The sequence below is a fragment of the Gallinula chloropus genome, assembly GCF_964237585.1.
Source record: "Gallinula chloropus genome assembly, chromosome: Z".
NCBI lineage: Eukaryota > Metazoa > Chordata > Aves > Gruiformes > Rallidae > Gallinula > Gallinula chloropus.
The window spans coordinates 75,196,981-75,224,464 of record NC_140089.1 but is presented as its reverse complement, the minus strand read 5'-3'; the positions used below and the strand labels follow the sequence as shown (position 1 = coordinate 75,224,464).

At 38.4% G+C, this 27,484-nt stretch overlaps 1 protein-coding gene across 2 annotated transcripts in view; it reads right to left on the bottom strand.

The window, feature by feature from the left end:
• The window catches only part of RICTOR (RPTOR independent companion of MTOR complex 2), a gene marked incomplete at its 3' end in the record, with an annotated part of 44,011 nt that extends 16,727 nt beyond the window's left edge, over positions 1-27,284 (bottom strand). For both annotated transcript variants that reach the window (XM_084278727.1, XM_084278728.1), the window contains exons 1-17: positions 27,236-27,284; positions 24,788-24,870; positions 23,141-23,228; positions 21,640-21,730; positions 21,443-21,509; positions 21,268-21,348; positions 19,391-19,491; positions 16,945-17,107; positions 16,392-16,493; positions 14,344-14,390; positions 12,796-12,931; positions 12,074-12,273; positions 10,927-11,053; positions 2,940-3,104; positions 2,420-2,496; positions 2,236-2,314; positions 1,283-1,392 (exon numbers count right to left, since the gene is read on the bottom strand). In XM_084278727.1, coding sequence (XP_084134853.1) covers positions 1,283-1,392; positions 2,236-2,314; positions 2,420-2,496; positions 2,940-3,104; positions 10,927-11,053; positions 12,074-12,273; positions 12,796-12,931; positions 14,344-14,390; positions 16,392-16,493; positions 16,945-17,107; positions 19,391-19,491; positions 21,268-21,348; positions 21,443-21,509; positions 21,640-21,730; positions 23,141-23,228; positions 24,788-24,870; positions 27,236-27,269 — 1,751 coding nt within the window. In that variant the 5' untranslated portion in view covers positions 27,270-27,284. The remainder of the gene's footprint in view (positions 1-1,282; positions 1,393-2,235; positions 2,315-2,419; positions 2,497-2,939; positions 3,105-10,926; positions 11,054-12,073; positions 12,274-12,795; positions 12,932-14,343; positions 14,391-16,391; positions 16,494-16,944; positions 17,108-19,390; positions 19,492-21,267; positions 21,349-21,442; positions 21,510-21,639; positions 21,731-23,140; positions 23,229-24,787; positions 24,871-27,235) is intronic.
• Positions 27,285-27,484: the final 200 nt, after the last annotated feature.

The following is a 27,484-nucleotide window of genomic DNA, read 5'->3' as shown; positions in this document are numbered from 1 at the left end:
AGCTGTCTCACTGAGTACTAGTGAGAAGGAGCCATCTCCTACAAAAATTAAGAACTCCCAAGACCTGATCATCACAGCAGAAGGGTATTCCTAGCTAATGTCTGGGAGGTTGATAACTCCCAAAAAGACAAGGGCAACCAATCCAGAAATTTCTCCTAATTGCCTATAGAATAACTCATCAGAACTAATATGCAGGTTGAGTGATCACAGACTCACAAGCTTAGAAAAGACCTTTAAGATCATCAAGTCCAACCACTCCCATCCTATGCTAAACCACATCCCTAAGTACCTCATCTACCCTTTTTTTGAACACATCCAGGGATGGTGACTCAACCCCTCCCTGGACAGCCTGTTCCAGCCCCCGACAACTCTTTCAGTAAAAAATTTTTTTCTAATGTCCAATCTAAACCTGCTCTGGCACAGCTTCATGCCCTTTCCCCTTGTCCCATCTCCTGTCACCTGGCTGAAGAGACCATCGCCCACCTCTCTACAACCTCCCTTCAGGTAGTTGTAGGTGGTGATAAGGTCTCCCCTCAGCCTCTTCTTCTCCAGCCTAAACAGCCCCTGGTCCCTCAGCCGTTCCTCACAGGATTTGCCCTCCAGCCCCTTCCCCAGCCTGGCTGCCCTTCTCTGGACTCGCTCCAGGACCTCAATGACGTTCTTATGGTGAGGAGCCCAGAACTGCACACAGTACTCGAGGTACTCAAGCCAGGATGCTGTTGGCCTTCTTGGCCACCAGGGCACACTGCTGGCTCATACTCAGTCGCAGTCAACAGACAACCCCAGGTCTTTCTCTGCATGACAATGATCAGTAGCAAACATCCTCTACATCACCTTCTTTGTTTCCTCTTTCCTTAATCCTCACCCAGAGGCTCTCAACCATATCACCACTAACTGCTGCCCTGAAGCTGTACAATCAAACCTCTCCCTTACACATAAGAGTCACTCCTCCCCCTCACTTGCCCTGCCTATCCTTCCTCCACCACACCAACACAAAGGATATCACAGCTCTGGGAACTGACCAATGCTTCCAGTTTATCCTGTTTTTCATACTGCATGTGTTGATATACAAGCATTTCAGATATGCTCCTAAGCCCTCCATGTTCCCAGGAGCCAAGTAAGTGCTCCCACTAGCATTGCTAGCCTCAGGTGATGTCATATCAACCCTTGGCTCACCCACCACAATACTGGTGGTATCCTCTTCCCCTGCCGATTTCAGCTTAAAGCTCTGTCAAGCAGCTCTGCCAGTTAATGCTCAAAGATGCATTTTTCCCAACCTTACCTCTGGTTGCTCCGACGAACGTAGTTATCACCATCAACAGGTTTGCGGTATGTTGTAAGTGCTTCGTTAAGCTGTTCTTCAATCAGTTCAACATACTTTAAATTATATTCCTAAAAAGTAGACAAAGGTTGACACAATATATTTAGTGGTTTATGGATATATTAGAGTACTTCGTAAGGAAGGAATAATTAAAGTGCTCCTTAATGAAGGCTGTATTTCTTTATGTGGGGCTCAACAAAATTACTGCACCTCATAGATGCAATGAGTTTGCAGAGTTGACAATAGATTCCATAATTATTTCAGTGAACTTTTTACAAAGGAAAAAAAGAAATACTTCACATATGATTTTAACCTGAGTAAACTCAACAGGCCACCATGTATTTCAGTATTCCTAGAGAAGTGACAGCTCTTAAGTTAGTAAAAAAATTGCCAACAGGATTGAGATGAAGGACTTAATCAACTATGAAAACAAAATAATGTATGAAGAGTTTTTTTCTAATCATGACAATGATGCGGTTTTCTTAATGGCTTATTGTGCCTATTTACTTCCTAAAAGGAAACACTATTCCTATCTTCAAAAGCTCTAGATTTAAGTTTAATTAGCAACAACCAGAAATAACAGGTATCTTGAATACATTCCTTTACGCACTTCTCTAGATAGGACCTTACACAACGATCCATTTTAGAAAGTCACTACACTTCTAAAATATTTGATGAAACATGAAAATTATACAAAATGCCTGCATAAATCACACAAGAGGATCTATGGAACTTCAAGTCCGTGTCAGCCTTTTCCAGCAAAATCTTAAGTCACCGAGGTAACAAATCTATCTGCATTAGCAATACACATATATACATATGCAGTATTTTTAAGAATCTGTAACCTTTAAACCTGCATATTCCCACCATCCTCCCCTCCTAATATCAAGCACATTTTTTATTCCTGGTATTACCTTTTGCCACTTTTCCATTTGTTTTGTTACATAACCTCTTTCGTTTAGATAAGAAAACCCCTTTGGGATGGACAGAAATCTGTAAAGTAACATCAGACAGTTAGTAATCCACTTAAATCACACAATTTGATAACCAAACACTTGTTTCCATAGTGTAAAGTCATATAGTATATTCAATATTTACCTTAGTAGGAGAAGCAAACCCTTGTCTCCAAGATGAGAAAGAGCAGGTTTCATTTGGATAAGGGCATGAAGATTGGCCTGAAGTAATTATAAAGCATAAGGAGTATATGAGTACTATACAACTCTGAAAACTACAATTGTAACAATCTGCCAGCAATGAAGTAGTAAGTTTGTCACAAAACAACTACCAAACACCACTAACGTAATTAATTTTAGGTACCTTCTGTCACGAAATACATATTATTTCACAAAAAGTACAATGATCAACGTAACTGAATTAGCGATACTTAAAAGTAAGCATAATGATGAAGTTTACGTTTGCTTGTCATTAATACTGTAGTATTTTCTTGCAAGGGAGGGAGGGTAAGAGTTTCTCTAAGCTACTATGAATTCCACAAATGATAAGAAAGGAAACCACCAGTAGCTTCTTGCATACTTTTCTGTGTTACTCAGGGAGGAGGTGGGGAACAGTTTACAGAGTAGCACGCCAAATAGATGTGGAAAAGGGAAAGGATGCTCACCTTGTCTTCACATGCCTCATCTAGAATATCAAGTGCCTCGGAAGAAATAGTTTTATTTTTATCATGTAACTGGGTCACCAGTAACTCAATCCCCCAGTTGCTGAAGAACTCTACATTTGCTCTCAGTAATACCCGTAAGTGTTTTGTTGCGTACAACCTGCAGCTCTGTAAAAATAAGGAAAATGTTTTTTTCTAATGTAGTCAATGTTCTATCACTTTTAACAATACATTTCAATTACCATATTTTACAGCAAGTTGCTGTGATGCACACCTCGTGTTAAAGCTGCAATCTATTAGAGAACTATTTCTATCTTATGAAACAGGAAATTTGAGCCTGAGTCACAAATAATCTGGTCACTACAAGCCCCCTTGGAAAGCCCTTATCAATCAGTCATTCAATATAATAGCATCACACAAACTCATCAAGATTAGCAGAAAAAATACCTTGTAATTGGCAAAGAAACTGCATATACTTTCATGGATGCAACAGTTTGAAAGAAAGTTCAACAAGCAAATATTAGAACCTCTGGGGAAACTATTTTAATATTTTTAATTGGTTCTCAAAAGTATCTGATCTTAAAAACTTCTCAGAAAACCTTTTAAATAGAAGAATATTATTTTATGTAATAAGACAGTTTTCCAACACTAAGTTTACCACTATGACTTTCTCCGAGTGACAGCAGAATGAATTTATGTACCCTGAATGTTCCTGTACTGCTGTTCAAAACTTGGCTGAATAAACAGCATAAACTCATTAACACAACTTTCTACTAGAAAGAATACACCGAAAATAATCAAGAAGCAGGCTTAATCTGCAAGAATTTGCAGCATTCTAGAGCAAGCACAAAACAGCCCTGACATCTTAGTACAAAAGCTGTTAGCTACATTTAGATAAGCAGAGCTGGGAAAGACAAAATCAGGTGCCCACATAGTTTTTCAGGTCTTCACTCCCTACACCTTTAAGGCTATGATAGCTATAAAGAAGTAAACTTTCTGGGTTAAAAAGTAAATTATCTGCATTCAGATGCACATGAGTATCTGTAGTTCGAGAGATAAGTGAATTGGTCCAGTTTGGACAGCACTACCTAGGGTTAAATATTTTCTAGATTCTTCTTTTGCCTCCAGAAACACTTGGCAAGCAGGACTGGATGCAATCCTGTGCAGCCTGCTCTATGTGATCCTGCTTTAGCAAGAGGGTGGGACTAGGCATTTCCAGAAGTCGCTCCTGGCCCCTGTGACTTCAAAGAAAATGAGAGTAGGAACACATAGAGTCATTTCAAAAACCTCGTCTCCTTATTTCAACGGCAAATGCCACGTGCTCATTTCAACTTACTCAAAATACAGAGGCTTATTTTTGGAAGGATGACAACACACCTATCAAGAAAGAGTGCTGAACAGTGATTCTCAACTCCCACCTAGGCTGCACAACCATTCTGAACTGGCTTGCATCCTACTACTGGCATGCCTTGTATGTGTAACAGACAGCAGCATATTTATTAAAGATGAAAACAAGAGCTATTATGCCAAAATTATAATTTTATCTAGATGTTCAGCCTACAGAGTAACACAATAACCTGAAAACAGAATCCAGTGTCACGTAGTTCAAGTGTTAAAATCTGTCTATAAGGAATTGTTGCTACTGCTGTAATTACACTGACTGCGATACAGAGGACAAAAGACAGCAATGTTCACTTCCTGACATACTCTACAAATAGGACTTCATCTGTCCCGATAGCTCTACAGAAACACAACAGTTTTTATTATCTGATTGGGGAAGAAAAAGATAAGAAGGAACTCCTGACTGACGGGACAACAAAACAGCAAATGAAATTCACTATGGATAAATTTGAAACCATGAGTTAAAGTGAAAAAAACATCCAAGCTTTACACACACCACAGGTTTGGAGCCAGCTGTTTCCAGCCAGGGGAAAGATCCTAGGGTTAGTACCACTTAGCTTGGTGGAAGCATTAGATAGAAGTTTAAAACCACTGGAAGTAAACCGAAAAAGGGGTCATCATTGTGACTACGTAAATACACTGGGTGTTACCTTTGACACTGCATACAGTTCTTGCTTTCCTACCATCATCAGAAAGAAGAACAGTTAAGGAGGTGTAAAGAACAGCTGAACTAGGTTTTATGTAACTGAAGGTATGGAAAAAGGTCTTTACAACAAGAAATGACTCAAAAGACTAAGATTTTAAAACCTCAGACCTAGGGCTGCAAAATCATTGCATGCATTTCCCAGATCAGAAGGGTGAAGCCCAGCACTGTTTTTCTAGATGAAGCAAAATGCTAGGACGTATTTACTTTTGATAAGAACCGACAGAAAACCAGTGTAGAAAATATCTAAGGAAACAAACATTCCCTTCTTTCACTCATGCATGAACTACATGAAAAACATAGATAAAGCCCTATACTGTGTCAGAATTTTGCTTCTCCATTTCTATGGGTCTTGAAGACATTTATTAGTAAAAGGAAGCCAGAGGGCACTATGCTCATATGATTCCACGTGGCTCAGCATAGATGCGAATAGATGTAGGATGTGTATTCCTTAGCCACCTATGAAGATAAAATTTTAGGTCATGAACTTGAGGACACACTGACTACTGTGCTATTGGTACCATGAACTTGCAGAGAAGCAGCTGAGGCAGTATTAATTTGCTTCAGCATGACTGAAAAGCACATCTGCAAGTAGGTTAACATGTGCTTCTGTTTCACTCTGTTGATGCTTTCATTGTATATAGCCATGCCACAAAGCTAGTCTCCCCTCCTAATGCTAAACAGGCTACAGATACTATTTTTCCTTGTTCAGAGACATTAACAAGTGGCTAGCAAACTTGTTTTGTACCTCTGGGTAACTAAAAGGTTTATGTAGCTATAACCTCAGTTAACCCAATAAAAAGAACATCTTCAGTTTTTGAATTAAGAAATGTCTTAAAGATTTAAAATTCCTAAAGGGAATAAACCTTAAAGGGGCTCTCTCCTTGGGGGGAACAAAGGGAGCCGTATCTCATCTGGACCCTACCCACAGAGAGCTCTGCTGTATCGCTAGCACCCAGGTCAGGGACATCACTATGCACCTCTTTAAACTGGTACAACCCTCCAACTGCTACTCACATTTGGTATTCCAGGTTGGCAGTGATGAAGTGGCAAAGAGAAGCCAGAGAGCTATGAAAAGGGACTTCAGGGCATTGGGATGATTGGTTAGAGGTGCAGGAGCACAGGTGGTGTTTTCTTCCATCCCTTATGAAGCAGGGAAAAACACTGAGAGAAGCAAGAAAACACACCCGACTGACTCGTGGCCAAGAGGCTGGTGCCATCAGTGGAATTTTTGGGTTTTTGATCACGGGATGGTTTATTTGGCACTGGGATTGCTGGCAGCAGATGGGATCCACCTGTCCCAAAGGGGGACAAGGATCCTAGCCCAGGAGTTGGCAGGCTTTGTGGAGAGGGCTTTAAACTGGATCTGAAGTAGGAACAGGGTAAAGCCAGTCTGGCTAGAAGTGAGGCACTGTGCCAGAGTCACGGGTGTGATCAAAAGTCCAGTTGAAGTGTGTCTACATGGCTGGTGATAAAATATTGGATGGCATGCTACCATCAGAGGTGCTGAGTGTGAGTGAGTTCCTGAAGTCTGCTCCAAGAGGTGCTGCATACATTGAAGCATATCTGAAGTGCTTCTACACCAATGCATGTAGCATGAGGAACAAGCAAGAAGAGCTAGAAGTCCTGGCTTGGTTCCAGAGGTATGGCATCACTGGCTTAGGTGAAAACTGGCAACATGTGTGTGTGGCAACAGATGGGTACAGGCTCTTCAGAAGAGACAGGCAGGGCAGGAAAGGTGGGTGGGGGGTACTGTACATAACGGAAGGGCTGGACTGCATGGAGCTGTCAGTTGGCAATGACACCATTGAGAGTCTCTGTGTAGGGATTAAGGGACAAACAAATAAAGGTAGATGTTGTAGTGGAAGTTAATATAGAGCAGCCGAAACAATGACATTGACAAGTCAATTCTTCAAGGGGCAGCTGGTGAAGAGCTAGAGCCCTGTGGTAAAGGACTCACGTTGGAGAAGTTCGTGAAGGACTGTCTCCCATGGGTGGGACCCCACGGCGCAGCAGGGGAGAATGAATGCCCCCTCCCAGCCAAGGAGGAAACCAACTTGCGGGGAACTGACTGAAGCCCCCATTTTCCCAGTCCCTGGCCCTACCCATGACACAATGTGGGGGAAGAAGGGAGCAAAATCATGACTAAAGGGAAGTCTGCTAAGAACGGACGGAAGGAGGATCCGGGGAACTACAGGCCTGTCAGCCTGATCTCAGTCCCAAGGAAGATCATGGAGAGGGTCATCTTGGGAGCTATCATGCAGCACATGCATGATGGCCAGGCGATCAGGCCCAGTCAACATGGGTTTACAAAAGGTAGATCCTGTCAAACTAACCTGATCGCCTTCTATGACAAGGTGACTTGCTTAATGGACAAGGGGAAGGCTGTGGATGTGGTCTACCTGCACTTCAGTAAAGCCTTTGACATGGTTTCTCACAGCATTCTGACTGAGAAACTGGCTGCCACTGGCCTTGACAAGTGGACCCTCAGCTGGGTTAAAAACTGGCTGGATGGCCGGGCCCAAAGGGTGGTGGTGAATGGAACCAAATCCAGCTGGAGGCCGGTCACAAGTGGCATCCCCCAGGGCTCAGTCCTGGGTCCAGTTTTGTTCAACATCTTTATAAATGACCTTGATGAAGGGATTGAATGTTCCCTCAGTAAGTTTGCAGATGACACTAAGTCGGGAGGAAGTGTTGATCTGCCTGAGGGTAGGGAGGCTCTTCAGAGGGATCTGGACAGACTGGACCAATGGGCTGAGACCAACAGGATGAAGTTTAACATGGCCCAGTGAAGAGTGCTGCACCTGGGACACAACAGCCCCATGCAGCGCTACAGGCTTGGGGGAGACTGGCTGGAGACCTGTCAGGAAGAGAAGGATCTGGGGGTGTTGGTTGACTGCAGGGTAATATGAGCCAGCAGTGTGCCCAGGCAGCCAAGGCGGCCAACGGCATCTTGGGTTGTATCAAAAACAGTGTGGCCAGTAGGTCTAGGGAGGTGATTGTGCCCCTTTACTCGGAACTGGTGAGGCCACACCTTGAGTGCTGTGTCCAGTTCTGGGCTCCCCACCATAAAAAGGACATTGAGGTCCTTGAGCAAATGCAGAGAAGGGCAACCAGGCTGGTGGGCAATCCTATGAGGAACGGCTGAGGGAGCTGGGGATGTTTAGCCTGGAGAAGAGGAGGCTGAGGGGAGACCTTATCACCACCTACAACTACCTGAAGGGAGGTTGTAGAGAGGTGGGCAATGGTCTCTTCAGCCAGGTGACAGGAGATGGGACAAGGGGAAATGGCATGAAGCTGTGCCAGGGCAGGTTTAGATTGGATATTAGAAAAAAATTTTTTACTGAAAGAGTTGTCAGGGGCTGGAACAGGCTGCCCAGGGAGGGGGTTGAGTCACCATCCCTGTATGTATTTAAAAAAAGGGTAGATGAGGTACTTAGGGATATGGTTTAGCATAGGATGGGAATGGTTGGACTTGATGATCTTAAAGGTCTTTTCCAACCTTGTGATTCTGTGATTCTGTGAAGGGAGAGGTGGGGGGAAGGTGCTTTAAGATCTGGTCACACTTCTCATTATCCAACTCCGGTTTCACTGTGTGTGTAGTATAATAAATTAAGAGTTTTCTCTTTCCTTCACTCTGGGTTGAGTTTGCTTTGCCCACGTCGTTGACTACAGGATGGTATCTCCCTGTCCGTATCTTGACTCCTAAGCCTCTCAATATATATTTTCTCTCCAGTCCAACTAAAAAAGGGGAATGACATTGGTGGGCATCTGGCCTCCAGCCAGGCCTAAACCACCACATTTCCTTAGATAATGCTGCCAGCTCCACACATGAACCTAAGACTAGGAAACAGAAGTATTAAAATTCAGTAGCCATAGGCTACTAAATGTACGCCAAGACCTTAAAACATTATGAATGTGAGAAGGTATCGGTATACCTGTCAAGAAAGATCTCTAACTTTAAAACTAAGTGTGTAGGTTTGAGCTCCAAAGTTTGTGTTCCTAGTTTCTGAGCTTGTAGCGCGTCTTTCTACTTCCAGCGTCTGTCAAGGTCTGGTGTTAACATCAGCAATCAGATCATGATCTCTAATCCTTCCTTTTCACAAAAAGAACAGAACTGATGAGGGCAAACCTAGGGGGAGGCCTTCCCAGCTTTCTTAATTTCTAAGGTGTGTAGTGTGATATCTATCCTAGTCACAGGAAGTTCAGGAACTGTTTACTACCTATTGTTCTTTAGATGAATTACAAATAGGTGGAAATTGTATCTTCAGTTATCATCACTAAAAGGAGCAGCAGCGGTTATGTGCTTTCTGGCTCTGTATACACTTGGAATATTATGTTCAGACAGTTTATCTATGCTGCACGTCAAGACATTCTGCTTAGAGTTAACTATACTTGTATGAGTTGAAAACATTCTGTTTCCACCTGCCCTCCTTCCTACCCCTCCCACCTCCAGCCCCCTCCCCAAGATTAAAAAAGTTGAAAATCATGGTTTTTTATAAAGACATTTGGATGGAGATTATTCCATTCCTACCCATGTAAAATTTCTGGTCTAAGTATTGGATGCTTGTAAACACATAACTCTTCATACCTTAGATACCAGAATCAATAAATGTTTCCCAAAATTTAAACCACAAACTCTTAATTCATTACAAATGCCTCAAAATTTTAATGGAGCTGTGTAGTTTGTTGAAGAGATTGCAACAGCATGGATGAACCTTTTTATAATTGTTAATTTGGAAGAAATAGGAATTCTGGAGTGCTCTTCACCCAGTTATAGCCCGTTTATAAAGGTAAAAATAGCTGGAAGGTGGTGGAATGGGCAAGTACCTACTGACACAAAAAGTTCCACAACAAATTGCTCTTAACAGAGAGTCACCTAACGAGCTTTTTAGTTCAACAAAGATATAGGCATGTGTCTTCACAGCACAGAAATTTGTTTGCTTGCTCAGATTAGGCACAACATTTTTGGATTAAAGTCAAAGTCATCACTTCATTGAACGATTACTTTAAAACTATTTGGTAGGGAGCTTCACACTGTTCTTTCAAAGAAACATTCCTTCAACCCCAGCCATCTTCATTATTTTCAGGCCCCACTTCACCCATAAGAATCATATATTTGATAGTCTCAGAGAAATATCCTCCACTTCTTTCTTTTCCCCTCCTCTTCCAGAACACAAGCCATTTAAAGATAGTGTCTATCTGATTTCCTCTTGTATCTTCTCTCAAATATATTAATTCCTTTGTCGCTTGACAGGGCAGAAAACAATGAAAACTTTCTCAGATTTCAACTTACCATCATTTCCCTGACATCAATGTTTGCTTGTCTACTATGTTAGTGATTGATTTCTCTTTTCTTAGAAGTTTAGGAATGTCCCCTCCCAAGACTATGCAAGTCTGTGTTTTATTTCCACACATACTCATTGATTCAGGAGTACAAATCCCAATGCCTATTTCTTAACCATCATCTTGTTCTGGAACTACATAGCATCTACTCAGTTCCATCACAGTAATGTCAATCATTACCAAAACAGTATCTACCACTGGAAGGTTAACCTTTCTATTACTGCTAGGAACAGACATTTCTGTTTGTGATAACAATACCTTCATGACTGATTTAGAATGTCCACTGACCCTGACAATAACATTACACTTGCTGTATGCATTTAAAGACTTTTAGCCTCCTTCATACAGGAGAAAAACCTCTATTTGAATGACTTGACTTATTCAGCACAAATGCAATACACGCGTGAAGTCCACAGCAAATTCAGAAGCTACATGAGTTTCATTTCTCTGAATATAACCCCCCAATAGGTAAAAAAAAAAATCATACACCTTGAACAACAAAATAAATATCTAGTGGCACAGAAACTGAATCAAACTTACATCGGTTGCTGCAGTCAGGATTTTAGAAAGGATGACTCTTGCTAATCCATCTCTGCTATAATCCAAGCTAGAAACAGTCAATTTTAACAAGTGATCCTGGTTCTTCAAAGAACAAAGATTAAGAAGACTGGGGGCAGGGCAGGGGCGGGTAGAGGAAGAGAAGGGAATAAATTATAAATTAGTATTTGAACCCTCTCAAACCCATTTATTTATTCAATCAATAATTTAAACCTAATTACTTTGGATTAGATTTTAAATTCTATAAATGCAGAATACAGAACTAAGTTCTCATATGAAATGGAGTAACTTTGAACTGTTACAGCTGATAGTCAAATGGGGACCAAATAATCCATTGAAGGACAAAAAGCCGAAACCAGTATTTTTTGAAATTGCTTTGTACAAATTCTGTCAGCAAGCTTTAAATAGTGATTATGAGTACAAAGAAATAATGTTTATAAAGCTCTCTGAGCAGTTCCTCATCGCAAAACATTCTGTGTATAAAGCTTGCTGCAAGGTTAGTCGTATTAACCGTCTAGGTTTTATTGTAACCCACATTTTTCCAAAGGCAGTAAAAAACCCTCATTATAATAATGAAAGCAATTTGATTAAAAAATAAGTCCACCAAAACACCTGTATTTTCACTTAAATATTGCCATTTTTAAAATAAAGTGGTATGTACCACTAGCCAGTTTACTCCCAAAGGAATCTAAGTTTATTAGTACCTGAAGAAATTTTGAATTTTACTCAAATACACTGAAGTTTGTATACAACATGCTTCAGAATATTTCACAGTGTCATGACTGACAGTTCTTGGCTGTTTGCCTCTTTTAGGTTTTCCTGGAGTTCTGTTTTTGGTTTTTCTGTTTTTTCAGTACAGTATCATCCTTCTTGATACTGATTTCTTTTGGATAGGTGTGGCCAGTAAAAAGTAACATTTTGTGATACAATCACCCATATCTGTTAAGCAGACAGATCCTTTCTTAAAAAGAACACTGAACCCCTCTCAGTACTGGGGATCTTTTACTTGAAAGTAAATCACAAAGAACTTTAACACTTTCAGCTTTAGAGACAGTTGTCCTCAGGCACAGTTTACAACTCTTACCACTACTGCACCTGTAAACAATCCAAATAGAATAAAAACACTCACCACTGGAACACATTACATTTTTCAAGCATTTTCACTCCATGAGGGTGACAAGAGAGAGTACCGAAAAAAAGAAAGTAGTGCTGGCTAAGGGTATTCAGTAACCCATTGTTTTGCAGACTACGTTCAGGTTTCATTCCTGATGAAGAGTTGAGCCAATGTACAATATCTTTAACCAATTCCTCCAGGTAACCTTGTCCATCCTAACAACACAAAGTAAGTAACATTTACTAACAGAACTGTCTCTCCTTTACTGAATTACATTAATTCTTAAAATGTACAAACACACTACAGATACAAAATAGAAATGCTAGTTGGCAAACAGAATTCAGACTAAAGAAAAAGGTTCAAGGCAAATAGGAGTTTAGTTTGGAGACATTCTAGGACTGATTCTATTTCTTCTGGGATAATGACTTGTTCAATGACACTTTCCTCTGGCCTGAGGCATAAAAAGTCTTTAGCACACAAGAATGTAGAGCAAAGAAGGATATACATAGCAAGAACTAAAAAACCCCAAACCCTAAGTTGTATTTAATAAAATTAAACACAGTAATCTTCCTCAGTGTCTCATCTGGACACTAAGATATTAAATTATATTTCTTATCTACAGCAATCGTTTTAGTTTCACGCGTTGAGTGTACAGAAGTCTTTACTAAAATTGTTTTCTCTGACATACAGCAGCACTACTCACTTTACCTCCTGTCTTCCAGTAAAAAATTTCTTACCTCTTCTGATTCAAGAAGAAACTCAGTAAACTGACAACCCACAACAGTGAGCTGCTTAGCCTTGGGAAACTCCAGATCCAGGTTGGCATACAGTTTACTGCTAGGCTTGTAAAAATACAATAATCTCCTTACAAACCTATGGAAAGCAAATAAGAATTTGCTCTGTTTCAGTATATCAAGGAACAGTCTCATGGTACAAAATGATGCTGGCATAAAAGGTATGTTAACACTACGTTCGCGTATTGGCAAGAAATTTTTGAAAGTTAATAAAGTAGCAGGTAGCAGTAACGAGTTGATACTATCCAGAATTATAAAAGAGCTAAAAACGAATCTGTGATGTGAGTTTTCATTAGCTGTAATAGTTAATGCTACTGTGAAAAGCACGTTTTTCTGTTCTGCCAATGAAAGGCCATATTTATTCAGCAACAGCATTCTGATTCACCTAACTTACGTATTTTCAAGGCATAACACAATCATCACAAATGCAGAATCACTCAAAACTTTTGAAATCATGGTGAGCAATACAGATTGAGTTCTGCATTGCAGGAAAAAAAATATCCTCAAAGAGACAGAATGTTTGGTCTCAAGTGAGGCATGACAAGCATTAAAACTTCAATGAAGAATTGCAGTTTTAGTTAAAAAACTGAGAGCAAAACCACTGTCCTCAACTCCACCACAGGTGCATTTATAAAGGAAATCGGAGGACTTCCTTAAATTTAGCAATATATTAATATATATGTGTATACTTAAGTGCTTATATATGTATGAGTATACACATTAATGGTGTCTTTATGAAATGAAGGAAACTACATCAACGAGATCTGGAATTTAACTTTAACATCCATAAGATTACCACAAAAACACTTAACAGGAAAAAAAATTTAAGAAATCAACTTATGGAAGCGCCAATGTACTTTATACTTCAAGACCAGAAGCGGTTGAAAACTTTTATGATCAGTGGTGAAAGCAGTGAGATTCAGGGCTTAGTTATAATTAAACGAAAGCAACAGTATCCTATAGCCATGAAAGCACCTAACCAACAAACCTGCAAAAAGAATCAACAAACAGTAGAAGCTTTACACTAACTCAACCCTACATTTTGCCAGTTTATCTGAAATTAAATTAGTTAGGCACTGAACAATGCTTGAATGCAGCAAAAAACTGAAGTGAACACAGACACTGTCCCAGATAGGTAGGTATATAATCATACACCTGTAGACCCAGTCTCTCAAAATCCATCAAGTTCTCACTTCAAACACTAATCTATGACATACCACAGAGGTTATTAACCATGAAATAGGATGTTTCCAAAGCTGGTATGATTACTGGAAAGTGAGTAAATATATGATGTATCCATGCGCAGGAAAGAAACCATTAAAACTTAAGAACCTGTTTATTTAAAGCAAGTATCACAACCTAATTATCTAAATATTGATTATTACTGCTTACCTATAAAATTTTAGGATTGTTACCTATCCAGATTTGCTGCAGTATTAAAAAATTTTTTCAAAATTTCTTTCAAAGGAAGTCTATGCAAGTTTTACATACCTGTGCAACTGTTCATCTTTATAGTTCCTTAGATTTACATTTGGCCACTAGAAAAACAGCAGATATAGTATTAAATGAAACTTGTACATCAGACCTTGATTAGTCACTAAAATATACTCATTTCTATTAAAGTTGCATTAACCTAATAATTTGAAAAGTAATTTTTCTTGCATTTAAAGTTACCTATAAATAAACCTTTATTTTATTGAACAGCACACAGTTACTACTCCAAGAATGGGTCAACTTTTTTTTTTTCTAGAGACAGGGAATGTAGGTCACAAGTTATGTGTACATGGCCAAAATTTTAATGAAAACAGCAAACTATAAAAATCTAATGAAAAATAAAATATTTTGCTCAGCTTCTCTGCAAATACCAGAATATGATATGCATAATAGGGAAATAATTTTTGCTGTTGTTTTCACATTTAACCAGATTAAAGAAAACCCCAAAACCATTATTCCGTTGCAGCTCACTTAAATATTGGTTATTTAAACAGCATTTAAACAACTTCATAAGATGTTTTAAGAAGGATCACATGAAATCATATACTCTTCCGGATCTATCCTTTCTTCCTATTACATTTTCCTGTTTTTACAGCCATCTGTTGTCTCTGTGGTTTCAGATTTATTTTTTAGCTACTAATGAAGGTAATTTTTGGAAGGGATGGAAAAGAGTGTATCAAATATTCTTCCTTCCAAAATAAAGAGACAAAATTCTACATTTCTAATTGCTACACCAACATTATGATATAGAGCACACTAATGACCAGTGAAACTGACTCCACTAGTAATAGTGCCAGACAAAATATGTCTTTGACATGAAAGCTTCAAAGTTGCAGTCCCTCCATCTTGACTACTGTCATTCTTGTTGCTCTTTTAGCAGCTTAGACAGCAAGCTGAGGAAGCAGAAAAAGGCAGTAAGGGACCACATGAAATGCTAGTAGTGAGGTCATTAGAAAGCTGATGCTACACAGCCATAAGGCAGAGACAAGGGGACAGAGTAGCCACATGTTGACTGTGAAATCCAAACAGTGGAATCTGGATCTTCCTCATTCAAGGACTAAAGATGGATCACTCTGATAACACTGTCTTAGTTTATGCTGGAGTTGTGCAGTTTAACAGGAACTGAAGTGGTTAAACTAGAAAACACACAAGTTATTCACTCTAGAAGAAAGTAGTCTCTGATTTTGAAAGATTAGCAACTGTTTAACAGAAAAGCTAGAAAATATACTGCTGGGGAGGTATGAGATCGAACAGAAACTGGCAGTTTGACCTAACTTTATCAGTGCCTGAAAAAATGCGCAGAAAGAGTTTGGGCTTGGGTTTTTTTTGTTTGCTTTGGAATTTTTTTAATATTACCTTGATACTGATTGTCACAATTAATTTTTCTGCACTTTCACTATCTTTGTAACAACACAGTAAAGAAGACAGTAAGACAGTGTTACTTGGGGATAACAACAGAAGGATCACTTTGACTAGAGTGATTCTGGCTTGAAGACTACAGTGAGTACTCAGTTTTCTTTCTTACAGAAAGTTTTCTGCTTAAAAAAAGAGCCTCTTAAAAGGTACACATATTTAAGAAAACGCCCACCCTGTCTGAGATAGTTAGTTTAACAAATCTGTAACGAACTTGATGCTATGGGAGCATTTATATTAGTTCAAAACATAGGACACAACTTCATACCACTGAAGTTTTCATCTGGAGCTCAGTCTAAGCAGCTGAAGTTTGATCTATATCCCAGCTCCAGCCTTAAGTCTTCAGCTCATGTTATATAAAAAAATTCTGTTACGAAACTTAACAAGTCAGTATCCCTGTGTAGTCTAAATCATCATCAGCTTTAAAGTCATTACAGCTAATTCTATCAAGTCTATTTCTATACAAAGAAAGTTATATAAAATTTAAATCATACTTATTAGTGTAGTGTATTTCCCCATTTAGTTTAAGGGTTGTATACAAAAGGAGAGTGTATCAGCACTAAACTTGTGAGCCAAAGCTCACATGTGAATGGAGACTTAAAAAGTATTAAAAAACATGTCCTTAGGCTCACCTTCAGTATGGTCCCTACTAGATTCCAATCCCATTCCAGGTTCTCTTTATGATTGAGAACTTGGCTGTCTCGAAGGTTCATTACAAGTGCTTCTTCTGTATCCTAGAGTACAATCATGAAAAGCTACAGTAAGCTTCCTTGCATCATTTTTTTCAGTCTTGCCACACAATGTACTTACTGTTCATGTAACAATCATTAAAAGGACTACGCTCCACAGTATTACACATTCAAGAGTAAGTTGGTTATAGCTATGCTTTAACTATAGTTAATGGTTAGACTACTGCATTAAGAACCTAATGAGAGATAACAATTGTCCTAAGAAACATTACAAATTATTGTAATCTCACTCCCCAATTTCTCTAAGTACAATACAGTATCCATAAGCTAACTACAATACAAATTAAATGAAAAAGATACTACAGAGAAATTACATAAATGGCCCTGAAATAGATGAGAGGGTAAGACCTGCAGGGAAGTACCCAAGTTTCCAAAGTACAAATTCAGTTTTGGAAAAAAACCAAAACAAAACCAAATCCAACACGAAAAGTAATACCTTTAAAATAAAGATGTCTTTCTGCACACGGTACTGATCCCTTTTTTGGTGCGTTGAGATCGCTTTCTGAATAATATGATCTAGATGGAGGCTGTAAGGTTTAGGTCCTCTTTTCTTCATCTCGTGAAAACGTTTTAAGCAGTTGAGTGCAGCACTTGCTCGTCTAATAGAAAAAAATACTATAATCAGTATTTGGCAACTGTTACTCAAGTAAGAGCACACGTGCTCTACCTTCAGTAATTAAACATGGCTCAAGAAAAAAACAGTAATTCCAAAAGAAATAAAAGGAAAATAATTGTCTTGATACAAATCTTCACACATCCATAGCCTTGCACTGAAATTATGCTGAAAATTATCTTTTGGAATTTCTAGTACTGAAGAATGAGCCTTACTGATACATTTTCTTCTACTCTGCACTTAGTGGTGTCTATCACAGTTCAAAGACTTTATAAAATTTGAAGTTAATAAAATATTGTAACACATCACAGTAGGTCAACATTCTGCTGTAAAGTTGAGTTGAGTGTGCTAGCTTCAACTTTGATAACAAAATATTTCTTGTAAATTCTTTTTTTTTTTTCTCCCCAGAAGGTGGCAGGAGTATCAGTACAATACTTCCTGCTCTTAATATCTAAACACTGCAGCAACAGTGTGTAAGAAGTTTTCCAGGAAAAGATATAAAGTAATAGAAATGACAGCTGACAAGGGCAGAAATAGTTAATTACAAAAGAGTGGTTGCAGAAAAAAAAAATCCGCTAAGCAAATAAAATAAGGAAGTCTAAAAAACGAGGAGGTAAATCCACTTTTCTTCCCCACTAAAAAAATTTCTCATTGGGTAGGAGAGTGTTTTTATTCTATACTATCTTCTAAGTGACCAAATTCAAAGGTGTTATGTAGTTTACATCAATTTAATAAGTTAGTTTTTCAGACTATGAAACAACACAGAATGCTGACCAAAAACAAGATCCCCAAATAAAGAAATACTTCTGCAAAATTACTTTCTTTCAACCAAGGCAGGAATTCTTACTACAAATGTGAAAAATGCAAGAAAAGTGCAAGTAGTCCATAAACGTATCCCTTCTTCTCTTCATCCTCCTCTTACTCCACAGCTTTCACCAAGTGAAATATCCTGAGACAGAGTTTAAGGTATGTCTTTTCTGAAATGTAACTATTTTCACATATCAAAATCTTCTACTGAGGTCCTGGAAAGTTTCAAAACTAAAAAGCAGACAACTGTGTTTCTTGGAAGCACTCTACAAGCAGCATTTATCATTTCACAACAGCAGTTCAGAAAGGTTCTGTAATTTATCACAGACTACATAAAGAAAGACCAAATAGAAATTTATGACATATTTATCAGAATACTGTTCTAACAAGGCAGATCAGGAATGGGAAGAGTAATTAACAAAAATGTCTCCTAAACTTTTCAATTGGAAAAAAGCTCCACACATTCAACTTGAATGGTGTTCTATGAAAAAAATATAAGAACACTGTTACAGAAACATTTTAAAGACATATGAATCTACCAAGTTATATGGCTTCTTTCACCAGAAGGTTTAAATTGTGTGAAGTACCCAGGAGACAGTATCTTATGACAAAGACATTCACAGGTTAAATAGTAAGATGAGTAGATTTACAGGGAAATTATAAAAATAAAATAGCCACAGATTATTAGAATCTCAAAAAAAGCAATAAGATGCTTCTATAAACATTTTCTTTCTATCAGATGCCTAAATATATCTCATTTGATCCATGACTGCAAACAGTTCCCTAATACTGCTTAACCACATGCCATTGCAGGATGCTGCACGAAAATTAAAATTTCTGTTCTTTCTTGTATTTAAATGGAACTGGAAGAAACGGAAATATTCTGAAGAAAAAAAGGTTTAAAAACGCAAAAAGACAGGTCTATGCCAATATTACACTTTTTACTCTTGCTCACACTATTAATGCTACACTGATTTGGTCTATTACTTTACTATTTAATTAGCTAAACAGCAACAGGAGAAAAAAACTGATGCAGGCTTTTTTGGTTTTGAAAACATAGTTGTATTGAAATGCAAGAAAAAAAAGTGTGAGATGAGGAGGTCAAACACACAGAACACCTCGGATGTTCCCTGGTCAAACAGTGCTTTCCAGTTCATTCTAAGAAAAAAAAAATATAGGTAAAACCCTTGCAATCTCTGCAAACGTGTTCTGAAATCTATCATCAAAACTTCCTTTCCAAATTTCTAAATTGTTACTGTAAACACTTCTGGAATGATGCATTGGAAACTATTTCCCCAGTAAATGTGCAAAGCATTTCTATCTGTATGTGTTTGTTTGCTTTCAAATAAAAAGAGCAGTGGTTCCAGCCACCAGAAAACTTCTAATGTACATTTTCACTCATCTATCACAGGAAAAGGAGATTCAAATATTTTTGCTTTGAGGTGGAACTTAGAATTCTTACAGTCTTTTCTCTTTCATGATGTCAAAAGATGCTGCCATATTCATTAGCGTTGGTAAGCAGTGCAGATGATGGCTGTGAGAATGAGGAAGAATTGTGTTTGCCTAAAAACAAAAGGCCAGTTAGAATAACTCATCACCACCTTTTCAGACATCTCCTTAGGACCAACATTTGAACAGTTCAACACTTTTCACAAGACTTTCACAAATGCACGACAACAAAATTATCTTTTATAAGTCAGAGCCATAATTACATTTTGAATATCTGATGTAACTAATGAACTGAAATACCATTCAAAGTAACTAAAAACCAATTTAGATTTCAAAGCCTTCTAGTCTGTATTGTTTTCACTTGTGGAATTTTAAAGGTAACATGCAAAAGCTAGTAAAGTATCAGATATCCTTAAGTCATGTGTATCAAATACTAAAAAAACTCAAGTCTAAAATACAATTAGAGCTGTTAATTTCTATTTAAAACTGTCTGCACACACAAATAATTACTAATAGTGTAACTTTCTACATTGCAAAGCATTTGTTTTTATTTTGGGACACAAGTAATTCTGCAAATATTTTTGGAAACTAAAGAAAAATGATGATAAATAAATTACTTCATTCTCTTAAAAGTAAAGTACAAATATTTGTTCAGTATTCTTATAAACAGGCATCTGTGACTAATGAATCATCTCTTCAGAAAACAAAAAAAACCCTTATGTTTTGCAGAATACTCACGTGTTACTAACAGTTACTCCCATTCAAAAGTATTCCAGAAACCAGAAAAATAGCATACATTACATTAGATTCCTCTTTTTAAACTACATGGTTGACTGAATACTCATGAAATTCCCCCAATTATTTAACGAAAAATCACTAAAGGGACTAGAGAACAGCTACTGAGCTGAGCTGTTGTAAATCACCGCAGTAATAAGTAAACCTGTATCTGAAGACTGTGAACTTGTCTTTTTCTGAGCATTAATCACCACTGAAATAAGTCATCTGAAAATGCAGACTATGTCTGATAACTCATATTCAAATTTTTGTATGCCATTGTTGTATTTCATAATTTTACCATCTCTAATAAGGGAAAACAAGGTGCAAGGCGACTAATCAAGAAATGCTCTGCTCCATATGCTAGTCTTGTCATGAAGAAAGGGTATGAAAATACAGACAACTGTTTTCAAGAAAGCTAAATCATAGCACTTCATGTATGACTAATGGCTCCTCAGGAGACGAAAAAGTAGCTCTGAAGTGTATATGTAAATAGTAATATCATCTCTATACCAAAATGGTTTAGGTTAAGAGAAAGAAGCTACTGCAAAATATATGTTAGGTGGAGGGAGAAAGAACAAAGCTAGGTCCCTTCAGCTACCCACAGCAGTGCTGACAAAGCACTTCACTAAGTTGCAGTTGCCTGAATGAATAATATCAGGTGCCACAAACACATCAAGATGAACATGAAAAAAAGCTTCACCCACCCAGCGTGCAAGGCAGAAAGCTAAACACACTGCCAGAGGGGCACCAACATTCTGAGAAAAGCAAAAATCTGCAACAGTCCTTTCCCAAAGCACAGTAACTGATGGATGAGTTTGCAGGACTCCACAATAAAAATGCAACTGGCTACTGAGGCAAGGAAATACACAGGCGGGAGTTGGAGAGCTGAGGAACATCCCTGGAGGAGAAAGCCCACCACTTTCAAGATTTTCCGAACTGTCTTCCTATTGATTCATACTGTTTTAATATATGAAGTGCCAAAAGATGTAATGGAAGTTTTGATGATTACTAGATGTTCCAAGTTCACAACAAAAATTCAAAGCTGTTAATAGGAAACATCTATTTACAACTGGCTACTAGCAATACTTAATCTCAGCAAAACGTTTTACTTACCATATGCAAAAGTTCTCCTAAAAGGATAGTTGCTCTAACAGATACATGGTCATCACTACTTGTGATCACTTCAACCAGACCCTTTGAGAAGTTAAAAAATGATTACGATATTATTCTAATGTTTACAGGAAAAAAAAGTAGCAAGCATCCATTCAAATGTAAAGTCATTACTTACCTCTAGAAGTCCATTGGTAATAAAAGCTGAGAGCACTAAAGCCAAATAATTATCCATAAGATCAGGCCTACAGAGAAAAAAGTATGGAAACAGTTTAGGAAGTTCATTTCTTACTGTGCCTACAAGAAAACAAACACTTTGTCAACATCATCACAAAATAAAAAGAAGGGTTTAGACCAAGTTCATTAAATTCTCACCTTGACCTGGCTCGATGGGGTAATATAGTTTTAGCTTCAGCAGCTACAAAGCCATCAGAAAGTCTCCAGCAGTCCTGAAACCTCCCTGGATCTAGAAGAGGAAAATACGGACAGATACAATAGTAATTATGACATCAGATTTAATGTTATTTTAACAGTTGTCAGTATGTAAATAGTAGTTCTTGCCAACAAATGTTATCTCACGTTTCAAATTAAAGAAAATTTTGTCAGAATAGATCTCTAACAAATCATCTAATCCATACTCCTAAACAAAGGCTAATTTAAAAGCTTGGATCTGGATGTCATAAAGTCACAAGTTTGTGAGACAGAATTATTTGTTTACTTATAAACATGGAACAAGGATTAAGTTTTTATTATTGACAGCATGGCAAAACATTTGCAACCAGAGTTGGGAGAAGAGAATTGCTAGAACATTAAAGACTCAAAATTGCTTCTTTTGCTCTGACACTTTTTAACTGTGAGGTCAAAGAGAGGATTAGGTTTACAGAGTAGCAATTCTATAGAAGTAATTGCTCTGCTATGTATAAATACATGGATTAGATAGTAAGAAGAAATTCTTCACTCTGAGGGAGGCTGTTCCCCTTCAGCAATGGAGGATGATGGTGGAGCAGATATCCACCTGCAGCCCATGTAAGACCCAACACTGGAGCAGCTGGATGCCCAAAGGAGGCTGTAACCCCATGGGAAGCCTCTGCAAGAGCAGGCTTCTGGCAGGACCTGGGGCCCTGTGGAGAGAGTAGCCCACACTGGAGCAGCTGGTGAAGAAGTACTGCCCGTGGGAAGGGCTCACATTGGAGAAGTTCATGGGGAACTGTCTCCTGTGGGTGGCACCCCACGCTGGAGCACTCCCCTGAGGAGGATGGACTGACTGTAATCCCCATTCCCTGGTCACCTGTGCCACTTGAGGTGAGTCAGGGAAAAATCAGAAGTTAAACCCAAGAAGAAGCAAAGGGTGGGGGAAGGTTTGAATTTTGGTTGCTTGTTTCTTAATGTATTATTTCTCTTTATCCCATTTTGATTTGATTGGTTATTAATTAAAAGGCCTCCCTGCCCACAGCGCTGGGGGTTACGACTAGATGATCTTTAAGATTGCTTCCAACCTAATGCATTCTATGATTCTACTTGGTGAATGATCCTTCCTTGTCCGTATCTCATGCCACAAGCCTTTCATTGTATCTTCTCTCTCCTGTCCAGTCAAGGAGGGGAGTGATAGAGCAGCTCTGGTGGGCACCTGGCCTTCAGCCAGGGTCAGCCCACCACAGTGTAAATGCTCCATTGTGCTGCACTGTCCATCTTTTGTAAAACTTAACAGTCGTTAAGGTATTTTAAACAGGACTTAGCTCATCCAATGAATTCAATAATAAAACAGCTAACATTGACATATTAATAATTTACAATATGGAGGATCCAGTAAAAGGTTCAAATTTGTAGAAGAGCTTCACAGACAGAACTCTTACGTAAACTGCTTCTAAATACTTACCTACACTAAGTAGTGCCTCAATAAATTCTTCTGCGATAACAGGGAGAGGAAGACGAAATATGTCATAGAGAACTTCAAGCAGACCTCGCTACAAAACAAAAATTGTGACTGGAGTTTTATACGTTTTCATAAATTGTCCTTCCCTAGTAACACAGAATATGAGATACCTATAGAACTACTGTATTCATTTCAGTTTCTTTTTCTGATAACAGGCTGTTGTGGTTTTGTGTAGCGGGGTTCTGGTGGAGGAAGGGGAGCTGCAGCTAGAAGCTTCCCCTAGGCCTAGAAGTGTAAACATCAGCAAGACTCCAGGCCGAACCTGCCACTGACCTAGGCCAAGCTCACCAGCAATGGTCAATGCCCCTCATCCCTCCACCCGCTAAGAAGGAAAACAACTCAAACAACTTGTGAGGAGCTGACCTAAACCCCTCTCCCCATCCAACCCCCATCCCCCCACCCTGCCATACCATCCTGGGGGAAGGAACAGAGGAATCATGAATATAGTTGAGTCCATGAAGAAGGGAGGGGTGTGGGAAGGTGTTCTAAGATCTGGTTGTACTTCTCATCTGGTTTCTGTGTGTGTAGTGTGATGTAATGAATTACATGCTTTTTTTTTTTTTTTAGTCTGTGATGATTCCTTTTTGGCCATGACACTGATCATGGAATGATCTCTCCCCGTCCTTATGCTTATTTTAAAGAACTGAAACAAAAACAAAGCAGCCAGCCATGCAGATGAGCAGAGGGCTGGAGCACCTTCCCTGTAGAGACAAGCTGAGAGAGTTGGGTTTGTTCAGCCTTGAGAAGGGTCTGGGGAGACCTTCAAGGAGCATCCTAGTACCTAAAGGAGCCTACAGGAAAGCTGGAGAGGGACTCGAGTGATAGGACCTTAAAATGGACCATTAGCCCCTCAAAATGAAGGAGGGTAATTTTAGATTAGATATAATCTAATTCTTCCCTGTGAGAGTGGTGAGGCCCTGGCACAGGCTACCCAGAGAAACTGTGGCTGCTCTCCCCCTGGCAGTGTTCAAGGCCAGGTTGGATGGACTTTTGGGTCCAGTGGTGGCTGTCCCTGCCTATGGCAGAGGCTGGGCCTAGATGATCTTTATGGGCCCTCCAACCCAAACAGTGCTGTAAATATCTGAATCTGGAGAAGTGAAGAACGGACTTTTTTACTTTAGAACTCTGCCTTATTCTCACTAAGAATTCTACAGACACTCAGGCTACATGGACAACATTTTCTTTTTTTAAGTTTCTTGCTGTCACTATCAGCTTTTTTTAAATAGACAACTGGGAAGAAGCATTATTATTTCTCTCTGTCTCAACTCTGATTATTATGCTTTAAACTCATAACTACAGCTAAAGTGAACTTGTTTTGACTTGTGACCAGATAAATTTATATACATTTCTTCTCCGTTCTCTCCTTTTCTCCCCTCAGACACAAAGGGTGTGCTTCTATTATACAATTCCTTTGAGAACAGAATTATAGACTTTCACTTGGGGGTGAAAAACTCATAACAGACAGTGATCTCATAAATGGAGTCCATGCTTAAGCCACTGGACTGTTAAATTAATATGTGAATTCATATTTTATAATAATTCTAAAATTCATTATTATTCCTATATTAGTCCTAAGTATTTGCCACCTACCCGTATTTCCATATTTGGTATACAGAGTACCCCAATAAGAGACTGAATCCCAGAATTTCCAGGTTTGCACAGGCTGATAATACCTAGAAAACATTATAGTATTACCTTACCAAACAAAAAAGTATTGGATGCATTTTTAAAACTTGGTTTACAGTTTGTGTACAAGCACAGATCAGAAACTACATTTTCACCTTTATAGTGTCATCTCCTTTCCAAACAATAACACGTAACAAGACTTTCCAATGAGGAAATAAAGTTTTGTGATTAAATGCAATAGCTACTTTTACCCCTTCTACTATGAACAGTATTTTCAAATTCTGCGGAAAAGTGAAATTTACACAAAAAAGTGGTAGAAAGAAATGATAAAACTGTCAGTAAAGAATGAAACTTAAAATCTGAGATCTATGTAATCTTAGCAAACCTGTGAGAAGTTCCTACACCAAAGCTGTACCTTAGCCTAACAAATCATTCTGTTCCTTTTAAACACAGGTGAATTCTGCGCAGCTAGTTTAGATGTACTTGGAGTAACATTCTGTGCACTGTTTTAAACCATGTTTTCCCAAGAGGCCAGCACCCATCTCCCAAGGTTTCAACATGATAGATTTAACTTTACATAAATTGGAAGAGCCTCTCTTATAATTTGGTCCTTTTAAACTCATAGAATAAGAATACAGTATAATATTTTAATATTAAGACTTCAAATTGTTTCTAAATGTTAAAGAATACCACCTAAAGCTTCCACATTTTTCAGCCTCAGTTTACAGTATTTTCATTAAAAATGCAGCTGCAAAGACTGTAACTGTAAGCACTTCCTTGACCTCTTCATTACAGAGTAAGTTAAAACTTACAGAAACATGCTATCCAGAAAAGAAACCCTGTTTCTTTAAATAAAGAATCCAGGTCTACATATTTTTGTTTTGCACACTGTACATAAATCTAAACTGTTTTTCTTTAAAAGTTACTAAAAAAATAAAAAAATTCATCTACTCACCTACTTATTTTCAGTACTACCTACTTAATTTTAATGCCATATGCATTACATGAACTTGAATTCAAGTCCTCAATCTCAAAACTTCCATGTCACTGAAACTTGAGGTATACATATGGCCACAGACATACTAAAGGCATTTAAGTGTTACACAGTGCACTTCAGCGGTCTTTTCCAAGAGCAGATAGTGTCCACATCCCAACTGCCATGCAGAAATAGATCTAGGTGCATGCAGTCATTGCTGCAAGCCCCAGTTTTACTTCCAAGTGTATTACCGCAAATGAGGATAAAGGACATAGTTATCAGCTCTGAAGAACAACCCAATCTGGAAAATGAGAGTTGAATAGGAGAACACAGCAGACAGTACTGAGGGGCAAAAAAAAACCCCACCAAAAAGCCAAACCAAAATGAAACTACACCCCAAACATGGTTTAAGCTACACGTCCTTTGGGAAGGCAGTGTAAGGATACTGTTGTACTAAACATTTATATTAGTCTCCGGCATTACAAGTAACATAAAATCTCAACATAACAAGTAACAGCAAGTGCCATGGCAAGTAACATATTCCAAGACAATTGCCTATTCAGATGCTTGAGCTTTCAGACATGTCTGAGTAAGGGAAGATGCAGGAACACTCCTGTAAGAAACTGCTTCCTAGAATTTTCAAAGACTCAAAGCTGTCAAAGACTTCTCAAGCTTCCCTCCCAAACAGATGAATACACATGAGAAGCTTTTGAAGGATACTTGGATATTAAACCCAGCTTAGCAATAACTCCCAGAACATTAAGATGAACAAGGTTTTTCTTATACAGTCTGAATCTCTCCTAAATACAGCCTGTAAAAATCCTACTCAGTTTTGGAATATAGTCACATCAACTGATTTAGTTTATTTGGAAGACACCATAGTGACTAAAGAATGAGCACTTCCTAAGGCAGCCTCTTTATGTCAGGTATTGTAATATTTCAGAATTTAGAAAAATGCAAAAACCTGCTTTCTTCTATTCTTCTACATGAAAAATCCCAAACTATGTCCATCTGCAATGTCTCTTCAGCTACTGCACCTGGTGAATGTATGTCCTAATGAAACTATTCTATTGGCACCTCTTCACACAGACAAGATTTATTTCCTACAGTGACAGAATCATCTCAAAGGTGAATTCCTACAATACGATGTTATTTTCAACATCCTCTCACCATCAAATGCCAAGTACAAGTGTAACTTATAGTGTACTCTCTACCAGGTGGGGGAACACTGTGACTTTCTACAGAGTTAAAGAAAAGTATGTATGCATGCTCCAAATTACATCAGACAGAACACATCTTCGTAGCATTGAAGGAAGGCACCAACAAAAATAAGACACATCAAGTTAGACGCATTTTGTGTTTAAACAAGTCTCTCTTTTCCCCTTCCAAACACCCAGCTTTAAACAAACCTCAAACAAACAAAAGAAGAATCTTACCTGCCCATGATCGAAATGCTGCTACTATCCCCATTTTACTAGCTAGGAACCGTGCTTCTCTGTCCTCCCTGTCATTATAACAGCAAATATCACAATACAGTTAATTACTATAAAACAATGTTACTAACATAGCAAGAAAAAGTAGTTACCTGAAATTTTCAGATGGGGGACAAACCCCAATGAAATTTTATGCATTCAGTAATATTTATGCAGTATCTATATATACACACACAAAGATTAGAATTTTAA